Genomic DNA, 15,313 nt, shown 5'->3' on the forward strand with positions numbered 1-15,313 from the left:
TTACCATTTTAACCAGTGTCAGATTAATTTTTTCCTTGGCAGACATACCAGAAAAGGGGAACAGAAAGGAGGAGGGGCTGCAGTTATTTACTGGCAAGGACAAAGTCTGGGCATAACCACTGGGGATTGTGGAGGGTGAGATCTGTGCCGATCTATGGAGTTCAAGCAACTGCCACACCAGGGTGTTGAAAGTCTCATCAGTATGGATATTGAAATCATCAAAAACCATGACAGGATGGTGTGGGAAAGATCCATGAACCAAACCCCATCGTGGGCAGCACAGATGACCACTGAAAATGCCACAGTTCAGCTGTTCATGAGACCTCTCCCCGGCAAAGCCACATTTGGGCTGCTTTGAGCCCGTTCCTCTCTTAGGGCAATGTTGCAGATAATCTACAGCCAAAGACCAGTGGCAGTAACAGCAGGGTTACTGAGGCTCAAGTGACAGTGTAGCCACAAAGGACTTTATCAAGATTAGAAACTGATTAAGGAAGCCCTCCCAGCTTCAGTTTCCTAATGAAGCATCTACCTCACAGAGTGGTTATGCATATATAGTGTATGCAAATGACTTACTGTACGTTTAGGCAGTGTTTTCAAGCGCCCGTTAGTTCATGGAACCCTCTCGTAGCAACCTTATGCAGGGTTCTAGTTAATCCCCATTTTACAGATGAGGAAACCGTGCCAGGTGGTGCTCATGTTGATGGTACCTGTAAAGAGTGAGGAGGGGGGAAATCCCATCTTCCGGAAGCTCACAAGTCCTGTCATCTCTGCTCGAGGGGACAACACCGCGCAGGGAGGCATGAAAGCCGCAGGAGGACGTTGCGGACTGACGGTGGCCTGTGCAGCCGGGGCTCGCCGGGGATCAGCGGCCGATGGCTCCCTCCGATGGCGGACGCGGAGAGCGCAGCCGGTGGGAAGAGCCGGCCGTGAGGGGCGGACCTCCGCGGGGGTGAGGGCTGAGGCCGGTACCCTAGAGACATTCCCGGGATTCCTGAGGCTGGAGGAAGAGGACCCCGGAAGGCGCCGAGCGACGCGGCCCTGCGTTCCCGACGACGCACCTGGGCCAGGTGTCACGGCCCCGCCCACCTGCAGTAGCCTTCCGCAGTCACCGCACGCCCCTTTCAGTGGTGGCTCCTCCGAGCGCCTCCGCGAGCTCGGATTGGGGCCCACCCGCACAGCTGGCGCTTGTTTGCATCGGGGTGATGGGCGCCTTAGGAGCCGTGGCCTACACCGTGGCCTCAGGGGCGACCTACGGAAGCATCCCGGGCGCACGTGGAGTGGGAGCCGGAGCCTCGCCGGCCCCCAGAGCCCGAAGGGGGCGGGGCTTCATGGGCGCGCCCACGGGGCGTGGCTGGGCCCGGGGACCAATGGGGCGCGTGGGCTGGGGGGGGCGGGCTCCGGGCCTGGCATCCCGGTAGCTGCAGCTGGCTTTTCCGGCACCCGCGCCCCCTCGACCCGTAGCGGACCCCCTCCGGCTCTCGGGGATCGCCCCCGGGCGGCTGCGTCCTCCGGGTGGGTGAGTGAGCGCCCTGCCGCACCCGGGCTGTGAGGATGCGCCTGGCCGGAGAGAAGCGGATCTCGGCCCCCTCCAACCCTCCCGGGGAGAAAGTGGGCAGGAACCGGGGTGGGGGGGAGGAGGACCCACCTTATGTTGCTGGCCTGAGTCTTTGTTTTGGTAGTCGAGGGGTTGGTCGAGATTGCAGGGCGCCTCGTGTGGGTGGGAGGAATCTGGTGAGGCTGGGGGGAGAGGAGCTGGTTTGAAATGGGTTGAGAGAGAGGATTGATGGAGGGCGGGGCTTTGGAAGATTTGGAAATTTCTCGTTGCCATGGGTGAGGTGATTGCTTGGGGGAGTTGGGAGGGGGACAGCTCAGGACACCGGAGGAGGGGGTGAGGAGGGCCTCCTGCCCAGAACTCACTTCCCTTTTTAGGGGATTTGTTTCCTCTTGCACTGCTAGTTGAAAAGGGAGAGTAGCTTTGACTCTTCTCAGAGCCATTGCCATCTTTAGTCTCAGGGATATGGGGGGGTGGTGGTCTCCAGGAGCTGGGAGGGGACTTGGTACCCAAATGCTAAGGGTGTGGAGTCTGCCATTGTCCTGGGAAGTGGCAAGGACCAGTGTGCCCCTCACGAACTTTCTGAGTTGCTGGTGAGTTCTTGCAGCTCTCCCTTTTGGGGGAAGTTTCCAGGTGTTTGGTTAGAGATGTTTTTGAGGGGCTCCGTGGAGCTGCTTTCCATTAAGCAAACTGTCTTTTGCAGGCCTCATAACCCACTGGTGGCTTCTGCCTGCTCTCTGCCATGGCCAGTGAGAACTCTCCTCTGCTGGCCTACCGGCTCCTGGGGGATGAGGGGGTTGCCTTCTCTGCCAATGGGGCCGGGGGTCCTGGAGGGGCATCTGCCCGGAAGCTCTCCACTTTCCTGGGTGTGGTGGTGCCCACGGTCCTGTCCATGTTCAGTATAGTTGTCTTTTTGAGGATTGGTGAGTGGCGTGTGGGGCTTCCTCAGGGGTGCAGTGGGGTGAGGGAGGGGTGGGACTGGGATGAGGTGGGGGAAGGGTCCTGGGAGAAGTGGGTAGATGAAGAGCTCGGGGAGAGGGCTCCCCGTGGCCTTGTGTTTAGCTCTGCCCTGCAGGTAACTGATGCTGATGACCAGTGTGGTGGTGGGATGCATGAGCCACCCTCTGACCTGCTTTGCCACTCCTGTCCCAGGGTTCGTGGTGGGCCATGCTGGGCTGCTACAGGCTTTGGCCATGCTCCTGGTCGCCTACTTCATCCTGGCGCTCACCGTCCTCTCTGTCTGTGCCATCGCCACCAACGGAGCTGTACGGGGGGGTGGCGCCTACTGTATCCTCCAACATTGATGGACTGGGGTCTGGGCTTTTCTGTCTTGTAGGGAGGAGATGGGGCCGGGGCAGGGCAAGAGGGAGGCAAGTTCTAATGAATGTTCAGCAGGCAGGCCGATATGGGGAAGGTGACCAACATGGCCTTACATGTATGTTAGTGCCAGTCTCCTTTCCACCAGGTGCTTCCCAGCTGTCACTGTGGTTCTCCCAACAGTCTTGTCAATTCGGTCGTTCATTTTACAGATGAGGAACTTGGAGCTCAAGAGTATTAGTGACTTGCGTAAAGCCACGTGGCTTGGGAGTGGCTGCGCTGGGCCAACTTGACACTGGGGACGGTCCTGGTGTGTGCAGGGAGACAGGGCTGCAGAGTGCTTTGTGCCCAGACCCTTCTTCCTGCTCCATTTCGCTCTCTTTTCCCTTAACACTCACCCCCTCCTTCCACTTTTAGTTATGATCAGCCGGACGCTGGGGCCTGAGGTTGGGGGCAGCATTGGCCTCATGTTCTACCTGGCTAACGTCTGTGGCTGTGCCGTCTCCCTCCTGGGGCTGGTGGAGGCCGTGCTCGATGTCTTCGGGGCCGGTCTGTGCTCCAGGCGGCTCTCCGGGTTTGCGGGGTCTGGGATTCTGGGGTCACGAGGGAGAGAGCCCTCTCTAGAAGAAGGGCCGCGTGGTCCATTAGCTTGGCTTTCTTGAGCGCCTCCTGTGTTTCCCGCCTCATGGGGACATCTGAAAGATAGTCCTGGCCCTCAGGCAGCTTACCCTCTGGTTGGGGAAGCCCAGGCTAGCACCCCTAAAATCAGCAGAGCAAGATTGGTGCTATCCAGCAGGGAGGGGTAGGATGCTGGAGGACAGTTGAGTAGGGGAGTGGGCAAGATAGCCTTTGAGGACAGTGGGGCCAAAGAGGGGGTTTGTTCCTGCTTTGATTCATGGTTGGGATCCCTCCTGGGGGTCTGGTCTTCTAACTCTCTTCCTTCCTCTTTGTAGACTCCACGCGGTCCAGTGGGCTTCAGGTCCTGCCCCAGGGCTATGGCTGGAGCCTGCTCTACGGCTCCCTGCTGCTGGGCCTTGTGGGTGGGGTCTGCACACTGGGTGCTGGCCTCTATGCCCGCGCCTCCTTCCTCACATTCCTGCTGGTCTCTGGATCCCTGGCCTCGGTGCTGGTCAGCTTTGTGGCTGTGGGGCCCAGGAGCATCACCTTGGCCCCTCGGCCCGGCCCCAATGGCTCCTCCCTGCCGCCCCAGGTCGGCCACTTCACTGGCTTCAACAGCAGCACTCTGAAGGCCAACTTGGGTGGTGAGCTGGGCACAGGGGTGACAGGGTTCTCAGGGCAAGGGGCAAGCCCGTGAGGGAGCCGGGCCCTTGGAATCCCTGGATAAGAACAGATGTCAGAGAGAATTAGGGTCAGGAGGTCAGATCTCTGAACAGTGCAGGTCATTTAGGATCTGGCCAGTGTGTCTGGCCCAGTGGGGCGTCAGCATGACCACGAGACCGATCCTGCCCTAGAGGAATTTTTTTAGTCAGAGAGATAAAAAGGGCATTCAGAAAACAATTAAATCGCACAATAAGACCAAGAATGATTCAAGTGGATGAGAGTCAGGCGAGGGGTTGTCTGGGGACGGTCCTGGTGTGTGTAGGGAGACAGGGAGGAGGGAGGCCTGAGTGTGGGCTGGGGGCGGGGGAAGCAGGTGGAGCTGGAGGTGGCCTGAGGTGGGTTGGGGATTTCAGGTAGGAGCCAGTGGGAAGGTGTCTCAGGAAGGAGCAAGGACGAAGGCCTGGAGGGAGGAATGAGGAGAATGGGGGCGGGGGTAGGGAGAAGGAGGTGATGAGGCCAGCTGAGCCAGGGGCCTGTGGCCGGTCAGGGCTGGGGTCTTGGGGAGGGTAGTGGGGGAGGCGTGGGAGTTTGGGGCATGTGGTGAGAGGGTGGCAGGGCCAAGATGCCTGGATCCCTGTGAGGGATACCGATGCCCTCTCCTCCCTGGGAACCATCCCTCAGCTGGCTACGCCAAGGACTACACCACGGGGGCCATGATGACCTTTGCCAGCGTCTTTGCCGTCCTTTTTAACGGCTGCACGGGCATCATGGCGGGGGCCAACATGTCAGGTGAGAACCTCTGCCCGCCGCCCCCTGGGGTGTGGGACGGCCACCCTGTGCCCCTGTGGGAGTGCTGAGGGCTCCGGGATGTAGGGGATGGTGGAGGGCTGACCTCTACCCTTCTGCTCCTCTCCCTCCAGGGGAGCTGAAGGACCCCAGCCGGGCCATTCCTCTGGGCACCATTGTCGCTGTCACCTACACCTTCTTCATCTACACCCTGCTTTTCTTCCTCTCCAGCTTCACCTGTGACAGGTGCCGGGGGGGAGGGGGGTGGTGGGCAGCCTGGCCCTTGAGGGGGTGGAGCAGGGTCATGGAACAAGGCTGCCACACCTGATCACCCAGCGCGTTCAGGCTGGCGGGGCAGGTACCCCTGTTGTCAGGATGCAGGGAACACGAAGACTGTTTATCCTACTGGGAGAGAGAAGGAAGTGCCACCATCACCAATGGGGATAGCTGGCTAAATGCCAGTTGCCAGCCTGTAGCCAGTATTTGCTGTGTTCTTGGGACTGTTGTAGCGCTTGGTTTGGGGGTGGTGGGGGATGGCTTTCTAATCAATTTGTATTTCTGTAAATATTTGGATTCTTGTGCAGATACTGTTAGGAATGTCTACCATGTGATTAAACCCAAAGCAGCCCAGCGAATACCATGTCTTACCCCTCCGGGCACACATGATGTATTACAATGGGCTTTGAGATCAGGGCTGGGTCAGTTGAGAATACCCAGGACTACCCAGCTCCTCACCCTCACGTAGAGTCAGAGCACTTTTCTCACGGCGGCCCTGGGAAGGATGCACGTGTGTTATCTGCGTCCTCCTCTCCCTCCCCCCAGGACCCTGCTGCAGGAGGACTACGGGTTCTTTCGTGCCATCAGCCTGTGGCCCCCACTGGTGCTGATTGGTATCTACGCCACGGCGCTCTCAGCCTCCATGAGCTCACTCATCGGGGCCTCCCGCATCCTCCACGCTCTGGCTCAGGATGACCTCTTTGGTGTGCCATCCCCTGCTCCTTGCCTGGTTCTGAGCACACACCTTCCCTGCTCCCCCATGTCTGTCTCGGTGTCCACTTGGCCCAGGCTGATGTGTCTGTTGCGTTTCTGTTTGCACAGGAATGATCTTGGCGCCGGCCAAGGTTGTGTCCCGAACAGGGAACCCCTGGGGAGCTGTGCTCTATTCTTGGGGCCTAGTGCAGGTAAGCCTTCCTTTCAAGCTGTCCTTCCCCTTCCCCTAAGCCCCGCCTGGTTCTGCTCCCAGGACCAGGAGGGGCTTGGGCTTGGGCTGGGTGAATGAACCACAAAGGCAGGATGTGTCGGCATTTAGCGGGGGATGCATGAACACCCAGCCTCTGGGTCCTTGTCTAGCTGGTGCTCTTGGCTGGGAAGCTGAATACATTGGCCGCTGTGGTCACTGTCTTCTACTTGGTGGCCTATGCTGCGGTGGACCTGTCCTGCCTGAGCCTGGAGTGGGCCTCGGCCCCCAACTTCCGGTGAGAGAAGATGCCTGTGTCCCCAGAGACAAAGAGGGAGGAGTCAGAAGGACTCAGTCTGGGGGGGCTGAGGCTGGAGACAGAGTGGAGTGGCTGGCCCTGAGTGCCCTTCCTTCTCTCCCCACCCCAGCCCCACCTTCAGCCTGTTCTCCTGGCATACCTGCTTGCTGGGGGTGGCCTCCTGCCTGCTCATGATGTTCCTCATCAGCCCCGGGGCCGCCGGCGGCTCCCTGCTTCTCATGGGCCTGCTTTCCGCCCTGCTCACGGCTCGAGGAGGCCCCAGCAGCTGGGGCTACGTCAGCCAGGCCTTGCTTTTCCACCAGGTTGGGGGGCTCGGAGGAGGGGGGGAGGGGGGGAGGCAGTCTGGGAACCCCCCGCCCCCCACCAAATAGGCCCCCTTGTGCCATGGCTGGAGTCGGGGTTCTTGTCTGAGAGGTGGTGAGTGGGGGCTGCCCGCTTGAGCCCTTCCTCTCCACACCTTACCCCTGGTCCCAGGTGCGAAAGTACTTGCTCCGGCTGGATGTCCGGAAGGATCACGTGAAGTTCTGGCGGCCCCAGCTGCTGCTCCTGGTGGGGAACCCCCGGGGAGCCCTGCCTCTGCTGCGGCTGGCCAACCAGCTCAAGAAGGGGGGCCTCTATGTACTGGGCCACGTCACCCTGGGAGACCTTGGTGAGTCGCCCCCGCCATGTCCCCCCTGCCCCCCACCCCCCCTCGTTCCCTCCCCAGCTTCCTTCTCCCTCTCGCCTCAGATGCTCTGTGTGTTCTTTGGGTCCAGAGGCCTCATGCATCTTCCCCGATGACACTTCCAACCAGCCAGAACCCTGCCCAGACCTTTTTCTTTGGCCCACTGGGGATTTGGATTCTAGGAGAAAAGTACATGGGTTTGGCCCACATCTGCTGCCTCCCGTCTCTGCAGACTGCCTGCCCTCTGACCCTGTGCAGCCCCAGTATGGGGCATGGCTGAGCCTGGTGGACAGAGCCCAAGTGAAGGCCTTTGTGGACCTTACCCTCTCGCCCTCTGTGCGCCAGGGGGCTCAGCATCTGCTGCGGATCTCTGGCCTTGGTGAGCTACTCCTCCCTGGGTCCCCTCAGCCCCCTCTGTGGCCCCTTTCAATCTCTGCTACTGTCCCCCAGCGAGTAAACCACAAACTGCAAACTCCGAAAGGAACTCAGGGTCCAGTTCAGATAAGATGCAGCGCTCAGGTTCAAAGATAACAGATGGTGTGAAAGTCCTGAGGAGATGTTTAAGGACTGGAGATGGGTGCCACTGACGCTGTTTTTTTTTTCCTGACCCCAAAATTAGGGCACAGGTTCTGAAGACCATGTTGTGTGTCTGGGGACAATGGGAGAATTATTTGAGGCTGGGGGGCTGCTCCATCAAATCTAGGGCAGATGGTTTCCAGCCACCCAACTTCAAGACCACTATGCACTGATGTGGCCCGTGACAAGATGGTATCTCAGCTGGGGCTTGGAAGGGGCAGAGAAGGAAGGGGTGGTGTGACATTGGCCTCCAGAGACCGCAGAGGATGCAGAGGGTGTGTGGGGCTGATGCTTTCTGAGCGAGTGTTTGATTCCCTGCTTTGTTACCCTGCCTTAGTGCCGCGGCCTCCAGCCTTGTACCCCAGCTTCCTGCAAACCCATCCTGAGCTGCCACCTTCTTTCTCAATCCCAGGCGGGTGTCAGCCCCCTCCCTGAGTGCATACTCCCTTCTCCACTTAGCTCTGGCTAAGGTTCAAGTGTTGGACAATATCCTGTTCGGTGTAAATCAGAACTCTGGACGATGCTCAGGAAGGGGTGACTAGTTTCATTTGCAAGATCGGCTGGAGTTCACAGCCGCACAGGTGTTTTGGGCTGTTGTCCAGCGTTGTTGGAGAGCCTGGTGTCTCCTCAGCCCCACCCTCTGTGGGGGAAACTGTGCCGGGAGACCACTATTTTCTGCCACATTTGTCCTGGGAAAAATGATTCAAATGAAGGGAAAGGATTTCCTCTAAATAGTAAGTCCTCCTGGAGTGTAGAACTTGATTTACTGGTGGATTTTGAGCAACCCGTCTGTTTCAGGAGAAATAAGCCTTAGACACGATCTCAGAGTCTTTCTGTAAATTCAGCCCTGTTAAAGTGCGCGTTGGCGGTGGGGGCTATCCAATTTCACATTGGTTGTTCAAAAATTTAAAAACCAGGAACTGTCAGCAGGGACCTGGGGCATTGTGTTTGCTACACACACGCGCGCACACATAGGGGTCAGAGGCTCAGAGAATAGGCTCTGGTGCTGGGTACCTTGTGTTTACCTGCGGACCCCAGTATCTTCTGACCGTGAGCCTTGGGGCAAGTGACTTCACTGCTCTGTGCCTCAGGTTGCTTATCTGTGAAAGGGATGAGTAAAGAGTCCCTACCTCATAGTGTTGCTCCAAGAATCAGATGAGTTAAAACACAAAGTGTTTTCAATAGGACCTCGCCCTTGGTTAGTATGTGCAGATGGTAGCTGTTTCTTCCCCGGGGACCAGGCTTTGGAGGCCCTGCAGTGGTAGGAACAGATCAGGCCAGTTCTCATCCTCCCTCAGCAGAGGCTGGAGTGCTCTTTCCCTGGGGATTGAGGCCATGAGCTTGACTGTTGTCTACTCAGGGGGTCTGGTCTGCCAGTGGAGTCAGACCCTCATCTCCATCACGAAAAAGGTGTGCAGCTAGGAGCTTGGAGCAGAGGCATCCTACTGCCGTGGACCGGAAGTGCTCGTTAGTTAAGAAGAATTGCTCCTGAGGCGAACTTTCGCCTTGTATTTAAGTGGGGGAGATTAGTCATGCAGATGCAACAAATAAATGCATGCAAAAGCATTTGGGAAAACTAAAAGTCATTATGCAAACGTGCGAAACGTTGCTGGGAGAGCCCAAGCATGGTGCGAAGGCCATACCTGATGGCTGACGTGTGTCGCTGTCAGCGTGTCCGAGTGGGTGCATATTAGCGTGGGGTACACTTGGCCTGCAAGTCTGATTCCTGTCGGTTCCTTCCCACCTCCCCCTCTCTGCCCCCAGGTGGCATGAAGCCCAACACGTTGGTCCTGGGTTTCTACGACGATTCTGCACCCCAGGACCACTTCCTGACAGACCCGGCTTTCTCCGAGGCTGCTGATGGCATCCAGGAGGGTGGGTCCCCAGCCCTGAGCTCCCTGTTTCCTCCACCCCGGGCTCCTGGGAGCCCCCGGGCTCTGAGTCCCCAGGACTATGTGGCCACAGTGGCAGATGCCCTCAAGATGAACAAGAATGTGGTCCTCGCCCGGGCCTGTGGGGCGTTGCCCCCTGAGCGGCTGAGCCGGGGGTCGGGGGCCACCTCTCCGCCACATCACGTGGACGTGTGGCCCCTCAACCTGCTGCGGCCCCGGGGTGGGCCTGGCTACGTGGACGTGTGTGGCCTTTTCCTGCTGCAGATGGCAACCATCTTGGGCATGGTGCCCGCTTGGCATAGCGCCCGGCTCCGGATCTTCTTGTGCCTGGGGCCTCGAGAGGCCCCCGGGGCGGCTGAGGGGCGGCTCCGGGCATTGCTGAGCCAGCTGAGGATCAGGGCCGAAGTGCAGGAGGTGGTGTGGGGCGAGGGGGCTGGGTCTGGGGAGCCCGAGGAGGAGGAGGAGGAGGAAGGGGACTTTGTGAATGGCAGGCGGGGAGATGCCGAGGCAGAGGCCCTGGCGAGCAGTGCCAACGCCCTGGTTCGGGCCCAGCAGGGGCGCAGCCGAGGAGAAGGGCCCGGGGGGCCTGAGGGTGGGGATGGCGAGGGTGGGCCTGCCACGGCCCTCACTTTCCTGTACCTGCCTCGGCCGCCGGCCGATGCTGCCCGCTACACTCGCTACCTGGCGCTGCTGGAGACTCTGACCCGTGATCTGGGCCCCACGCTGCTCATTCATGGCGTCACCCCCGTCACTTGCACTGATCTCTGATGCCCGGGGCCTGAAGGAGAGGGTGCTCGGGTCTAGGGACCCACCTTGATTAGTGGATGTGGAAGGGAAGGGCAGCCTCCCGCCTGCGCCGCATGTGGGGTGTGGAGCCCGGCGGAAGGACTAGAGGATCCTGGGCTGGGCATCCATCTGTCCCTGGGAGAGGGGCTTCAGGGCACTCACGCAGGGCAGCGGTCCCGTCCCCACCACGCTGGGGGAGGAAGCCAGCAGCCCTCCCCACTGGCCTCCCTCCCTTCACCGGTGCCTTGATGGAGGCTGGGTCTCTGCTTTGACTGTCAGCTACCTCAGTCTCCCCTCGCCCAACAGATTCGCAGACCCCTGAGGTTGTGCTGTTTTTGTTGTTTTATTTTTCTAACCGCTGAACGTGAATAAAAGACCGAAACACTACGGGCTGGCTGAGCACTGCTGGGGGGGAGGGGTAGGTGGGGCAGGAAGAGGGAGAGATCTTGTATGGGGGAGTGTGGGAAGGAGCGGTGCTGGAGCGTCCCAGCGGCGAGGTGGCCATGTGCAGGACTTGGGGCGCCAGTCTGGGGGGGCGGATAGAAACGGAGGCGGCTGTGGAAAGCCCTCCCTGCTCGGCAGGAGGGGGATGACTGGGGGAGGGACGGCAGTTTAGGGCCTAGGGGCCCACGTGACCCTCCCCCAGGAATGCGGTGACGTCACCGGGGGCGTGGCTGTCCCCAAAATTGGGGAGGAAGGGGAAAAAAAAAAGCCAGAAAAAGTTTCTTTCCCGGAGTTCCAAACGAGGTGTGGGACGGGAGAAGGGGTCAAGACTACAGGCTTGGGGCTACACGGGGCCTGACCGCTGTCTGGAGTCCCCTGTTCCAGGCCATGTCGGGGCCCACCTGGCTCCCCCCAAGGCAGCTGGAGCCTGCAAGAGCCCCTCAGGGGAGAGCACTCCCTCGAGGCACCCTGGGGCCGCCGCCAGCCCATGGAGCAGGTAAGGCAGCCCCAATGCCGCCAAGGAGGCCACTGGTCATTCCGCGCTCACCTCTGCCTTCTGGCTCCTGCCTCCCGCCTGTCCCTGCCACCCCTTCCCTGAAGCCCTTCTGGCTTCCTGCCCCTCCTGCTCTGTTCTCGGACCCCAGGTGCGTGGGGGAGGGGAGAAGAGGGACCCAAGAGGTCAGCCTCCGCACGTGCCACCCTCCTCTCCTTCCCCATCCCCACCTTGGCTCTCTCTTCCCTCACCTCAGCACTTCAGCCCCACCCCAGGGTCAATTTTTGCCCCCTCCCATCTGAGCAGTGTTACCAGGCCCCCGGGGGACCGGATGATCGGGGGCTCGCCTGGGTGGGGTGCCATGGCGCACCCCAGCGCTCACAGGTGAGAACTGGAATTGGGGGGGTGGGAGGTGGGGGCACCCGGGGCAAGTGATTTGAATTCTCCCTGTTTTTGCTTCATCCCCAGGGGCTCCCCCCAGATAGGGGGGCCTTGCGTCCAGGGAGCCTGGATGCCGAGATAGACTCGCTGACCAGCATGCTGGCTGAGCTGGATGGAGGTCGTGGGCATGCCCCACGGCGGTCAGACCGGCAGGTGACCCCCCCTGTCCCGCTCCTGCTCCTTGTCTCCTGCTCTCGTCCCCACTCTCCAGCCTGGTCCCTTCTCTAGATTCTCAAACTAGCCCCCCCACCCCCACCCCCAGTGTGAGTGATACACACAGGAGCATGGAAGAAGCTGGGCCACCAGAGCTTACTAGGTTGTCAGCCTCTTGAGTGTGAGCCCTTGTCAAAGACCAGCGCTTACCTTGGGGTCACACACACGGGGGGGTTCCCCCAGGTGTGTGTCCTGGAATGGGCCTGCTCACTCCTGGTCTGTGTTTCTCCCCAGGCTTATGAGCCCCCTCAGCCCCATGCCTACCGCACGGGCTCAGGCTCCCTGAAGCCGAATGGAGGGGGTGTTCCTATTCCTCCCCAGCAGCTCTCAGCATCCCCCTATGGGGGCCCCACTCCGGCCTCCTATGCTACAGCCAGCACCCCTGCTGGCCCTGCCTTCCCCGTGCAAGTGAAGGTGGCACAACCAGTGAGAGGCTGCGGCCCTCCCAGGCGGGGGGCCTCTCAGGCCTCCGGGGCCCTGCTGGGCGCCCACTTCCCTCTGCCAGGCCGAGGTGACGTCTGGGGGGCTGGCCATAGGAGCCACCGTGAGCCAGGGCCAGGGGGTAAAGAGGAGGCTGCAGGAGGAGGAAGAGGACGCGGGTATGGGCCCCAGGTAAGCCCGGGTACTGGGATTTGGGGGTCCTCACAGACACTGATTGGTGGGGCAGGGGTGGTGTTCAGTGTCCTGGTTGTCAGAGGCCTGGGATGTTGGAGCTCTGGATCGCCTAGGGATGTGTCAGGAGATACAAGAGGGAGGTGCTGGAGCTGTATGTCGGCTCCTGGGGTTGCGCCCCTGGGCCCTGGGCTGAGACCTCCTCAAATGAACTTTCCGAGTGGAACTGCCTGGTCTCCTTCAGGAAGTTTGACAGCATAGGGAGCTAGAGGTAGGACCGACCCCCTGAATCCCCCCTCACAGGTCCCCCTGAGCCAGCCTCCTGAGGAGGAGCTTGAGAGGCTGACCAAGAAGCTGGTGCACGACATGAACCACCCTCCCACCGGGGAGTACTTCGGTGAGCTGACCTGAGGTGGGAAGAGGTGGCAGGGACGGGGGACTGGAGAGTCAGTGGGACCGCGAATCCACCTTCCTGTTCTGCGCAGATTGACCCTGTCCCTCCCTGTCCCCAGGGTGCTGTGGGGGCTGCGGAGAAGACGTGGTTGGGGACGGGGCTGGCGTTGTGGCCCTGGACCGCGTCTTTCACGTTGGCTGCTTTGTGTGCTCTACGTGCCGGGCCCAGCTTCGGGGCCAGCATTTCTACGCCGTGGAGAGGAGAGCGTACTGTGAGAGCTGTTACGTGGTGAGCGGACGTGCTGGGGGGAGTGGGAGCTGGAGTCAGCAGCCGGAGGCAGGGGGCTTCCAGCTGAGGTGGGGACTAGATGTTCAAGCCGAAGAGAGGAACGGAGCTCAAAGCCGGGGGACTAAACTGATAGGAAAGAAGGGAGGAAAGTAGCTAAATGACCGGCTGCGGGAGGGAAAGGACAATAGTCCCTTACAAACGTGAGATGTTTATTTCAGAGTTAAGGGGATATATGTTAAATTCCCACACCGCCACCCCTGTGAAGCAGCTATTCCTACTGAAGGAAACCGAAGCTCAGACACTAAATCACTTCCCTAGGAAGCTGCGGTGCTGGGACTCGTACTCAGATCTGTTCAAGGCCACTTTTCACTGAACCCCTTGCAGGGAGCTACAAAAACAGACGGGTGGGCCGGCAGGGTGCCTGCCTGGCCTGGGCCGCCTCAGCCCCGAACTTCCCACCCTCCTTCCTAATAGGCCACCCTGGAGAAGTGCTCCACGTGCTCCCAACCCATCCTGGACCGGATCCTGCGGGCTATGGGGAAGGCCTACCATCCTAGCTGCTTCACCTGTGTGGTGTGTCACCGTGGCCTCGATGGTATCCCTTTCACAGTGGATGCCACCAGCCAGATCCACTGCATCGAGGACTTCCACAGGTCGGGCCGAGTCTCCCATCTTTGTCTCAGGGTGTCTGACCCTCCCCATTTTCCTCATTTCTCCTTCATGCCCCAGTACCAACCTCTCCAGTTTCCCACCCCTGGCTTTGTCTCTTTGTTACCCATCACTCTCCCTTCTAAGATCCAAGACCATACCTCTGGCCTCTCCCGTTCCCTCGAATATCCCACCTTCTCTGGGCTCCATTGTTAGTCTCCTCCAACTCAGGGGTTTGACAACCTCCTTGGTTCCCTCCCCCGCCCCCCCCCCCAGGAAGTTTGCCCCACGATGCTCAGTGTGTGGTGGGGCCATCATGCCTGAGCCAGGTCAGGAGGAGACTGTACGAATCGTTGCTCTGGATCGCAGTTTTCACATTGGCTGTTATAAGTGCGAGGTCAGGGGGCCTGGGCAAGGGGAAGGGGAGGTTCTTGGGGTCTGGGGTGCTGGGTATGGTAGAACCCAGGGCTCCGGGCCTGATAGAAAGCTGTTGCTTTCGTCTTAACAGGAGTGTGGGCTGCTGCTGTCCTCTGAGGGCGAGTGTCAGGGCTGCTACCCGTTGGATGGGCACATCTTGTGCAAGGCGTGCAGTGCCTGGCGCATCCAGGAGCTCTCAGCCACCGTCACCACCGACTGCTGAGTCTTCCCAGAAGCACCTGTTACATTCCCCCTTCCCATCAGCTACCCTCCCTGACAGCCACCTTTACAACTTTGTCACCAAATGCTGTCTTCTCTTCCTCCAATCATGAAATAATAACCCCTCAGGAGTTTACAAAAACACTTTCAAGTGTATTGTCTCATCTGATTCTCACAGCAGCCTCACGCAAGCACAACTGTTGCGCCCGTCTGCGTTTTCGTAGAAGTGATCTCCTCAGATTGCATGCTTCCCAAATGGCAGTACCAAGATCAGAACCTGGCTGGGTCTTCTGAGACCTAGTTTTTTGCAACTCCACGATACACTCCTGCAAACGCAGTTTAGTGTAAAGACACCCCTCCTCTCCGTGCTTGGAGTAAGGCTGCATCATGCTCCAAGGAGGCAGCGTTTCCTATTAAGCCTTCACACCCCACTCCCTGAACAAGGACTTGGGTGTTATCTCCGGGGTGGTGGTGCATTTAATCCGGCACAAGCCAGACTCCGCCTGTTGATCAAGACCTCAACCTGTAACTTAGCCAGACCAAATACTGGTTGGGGATAAGACAGATTCGCCGGTTTCGCCTACAAGACGGGGCGCCTCTGTTGAAGAACAGCAGTAACGGGTTTGCAGGTGGTGGTAAATACTGAGGCGGCAATAAAGCCTCTCTGGTGCAGCACAAAATGGTGGGAGATGCTTTAAAATGGTTGCTCTATCCTGCTAAAGGCCTGCACTCCCCAACTCCGTGCCCTGCGCCAGCAGGGGAAAACCGCCCTGGATGAGGCAGGAGGCTCCCCG

At 59.5% G+C, this 15,313-nt stretch overlaps 2 protein-coding genes across 7 annotated transcripts; both read left to right on the plus strand.

The window, feature by feature from the left end:
• Nucleotides 1-1,360: 1,360 nt before the first annotated feature.
• Nucleotides 1,361-10,737, plus strand: SLC12A9 (solute carrier family 12 member 9). 4 transcript variants are annotated; one of them, XM_006733726.3, is made up of 14 exons: nt 1,361-1,512; nt 2,256-2,475; nt 2,705-2,839; nt 3,287-3,418; nt 3,823-4,131; nt 4,832-4,939; nt 5,071-5,182; nt 5,759-5,916; nt 6,035-6,117; nt 6,287-6,411; nt 6,542-6,734; nt 6,907-7,081; nt 7,329-7,475; nt 9,437-10,737. In XM_006733726.3, exons 2-14 carry the CDS (start codon nt 2,295-2,297, stop codon nt 10,330-10,332), a joined length of 2,754 nt encoding a protein of 917 aa, XP_006733789.1. In that variant the 5' UTR covers nt 1,361-1,512; nt 2,256-2,294; the 3' UTR covers nt 10,333-10,737. The 4 variants fall into 4 exon arrangements, with proteins under 4 accessions (XP_006733789.1, XP_030884459.1, XP_030884462.1 ...); XM_031028599.2 differs by having other exon boundaries at nt 1,366-1,516; XM_081819408.1 differs by lacking the exon at nt 1,361-1,512 and adding an exon at nt 2,042-2,145.
• A 108-nt stretch (nt 10,738-10,845) lies between these two features.
• TRIP6 (thyroid hormone receptor interactor 6) lies at nt 10,846-14,663 on the plus strand. Of its 3 annotated transcripts, none has more exons than XM_006733725.3 (9): nt 10,846-11,290; nt 11,544-11,671; nt 11,756-11,881; nt 12,176-12,553; nt 12,857-12,950; nt 13,066-13,235; nt 13,710-13,888; nt 14,160-14,280; nt 14,392-14,663. In XM_006733725.3, the coding sequence occupies exons 1-9, from the start codon at nt 11,182-11,184 to the stop codon at nt 14,521-14,523; spliced, it is 1,437 nt and encodes a 478-aa protein (XP_006733788.1). In that variant the 5' UTR covers nt 10,846-11,181; the 3' UTR covers nt 14,524-14,663. The 3 variants fall into 3 exon arrangements, with proteins under 3 accessions (XP_006733788.1, XP_081675541.1, XP_081675542.1); XM_081819415.1 differs by having other exon boundaries at nt 11,594-11,671; XM_081819416.1 differs by lacking the exon at nt 11,544-11,671.
• Nucleotides 14,664-15,313: the final 650 nt, after the last annotated feature.

The sequence above is a fragment of the Leptonychotes weddellii genome, chromosome 5, assembly GCF_054177405.1.
Source record: "Leptonychotes weddellii isolate Sample4059 chromosome 5, ASM5417740v2, whole genome shotgun sequence".
In the NCBI taxonomy this organism is placed as follows: domain Eukaryota; kingdom Metazoa; phylum Chordata; class Mammalia; order Carnivora; family Phocidae; genus Leptonychotes; species Leptonychotes weddellii.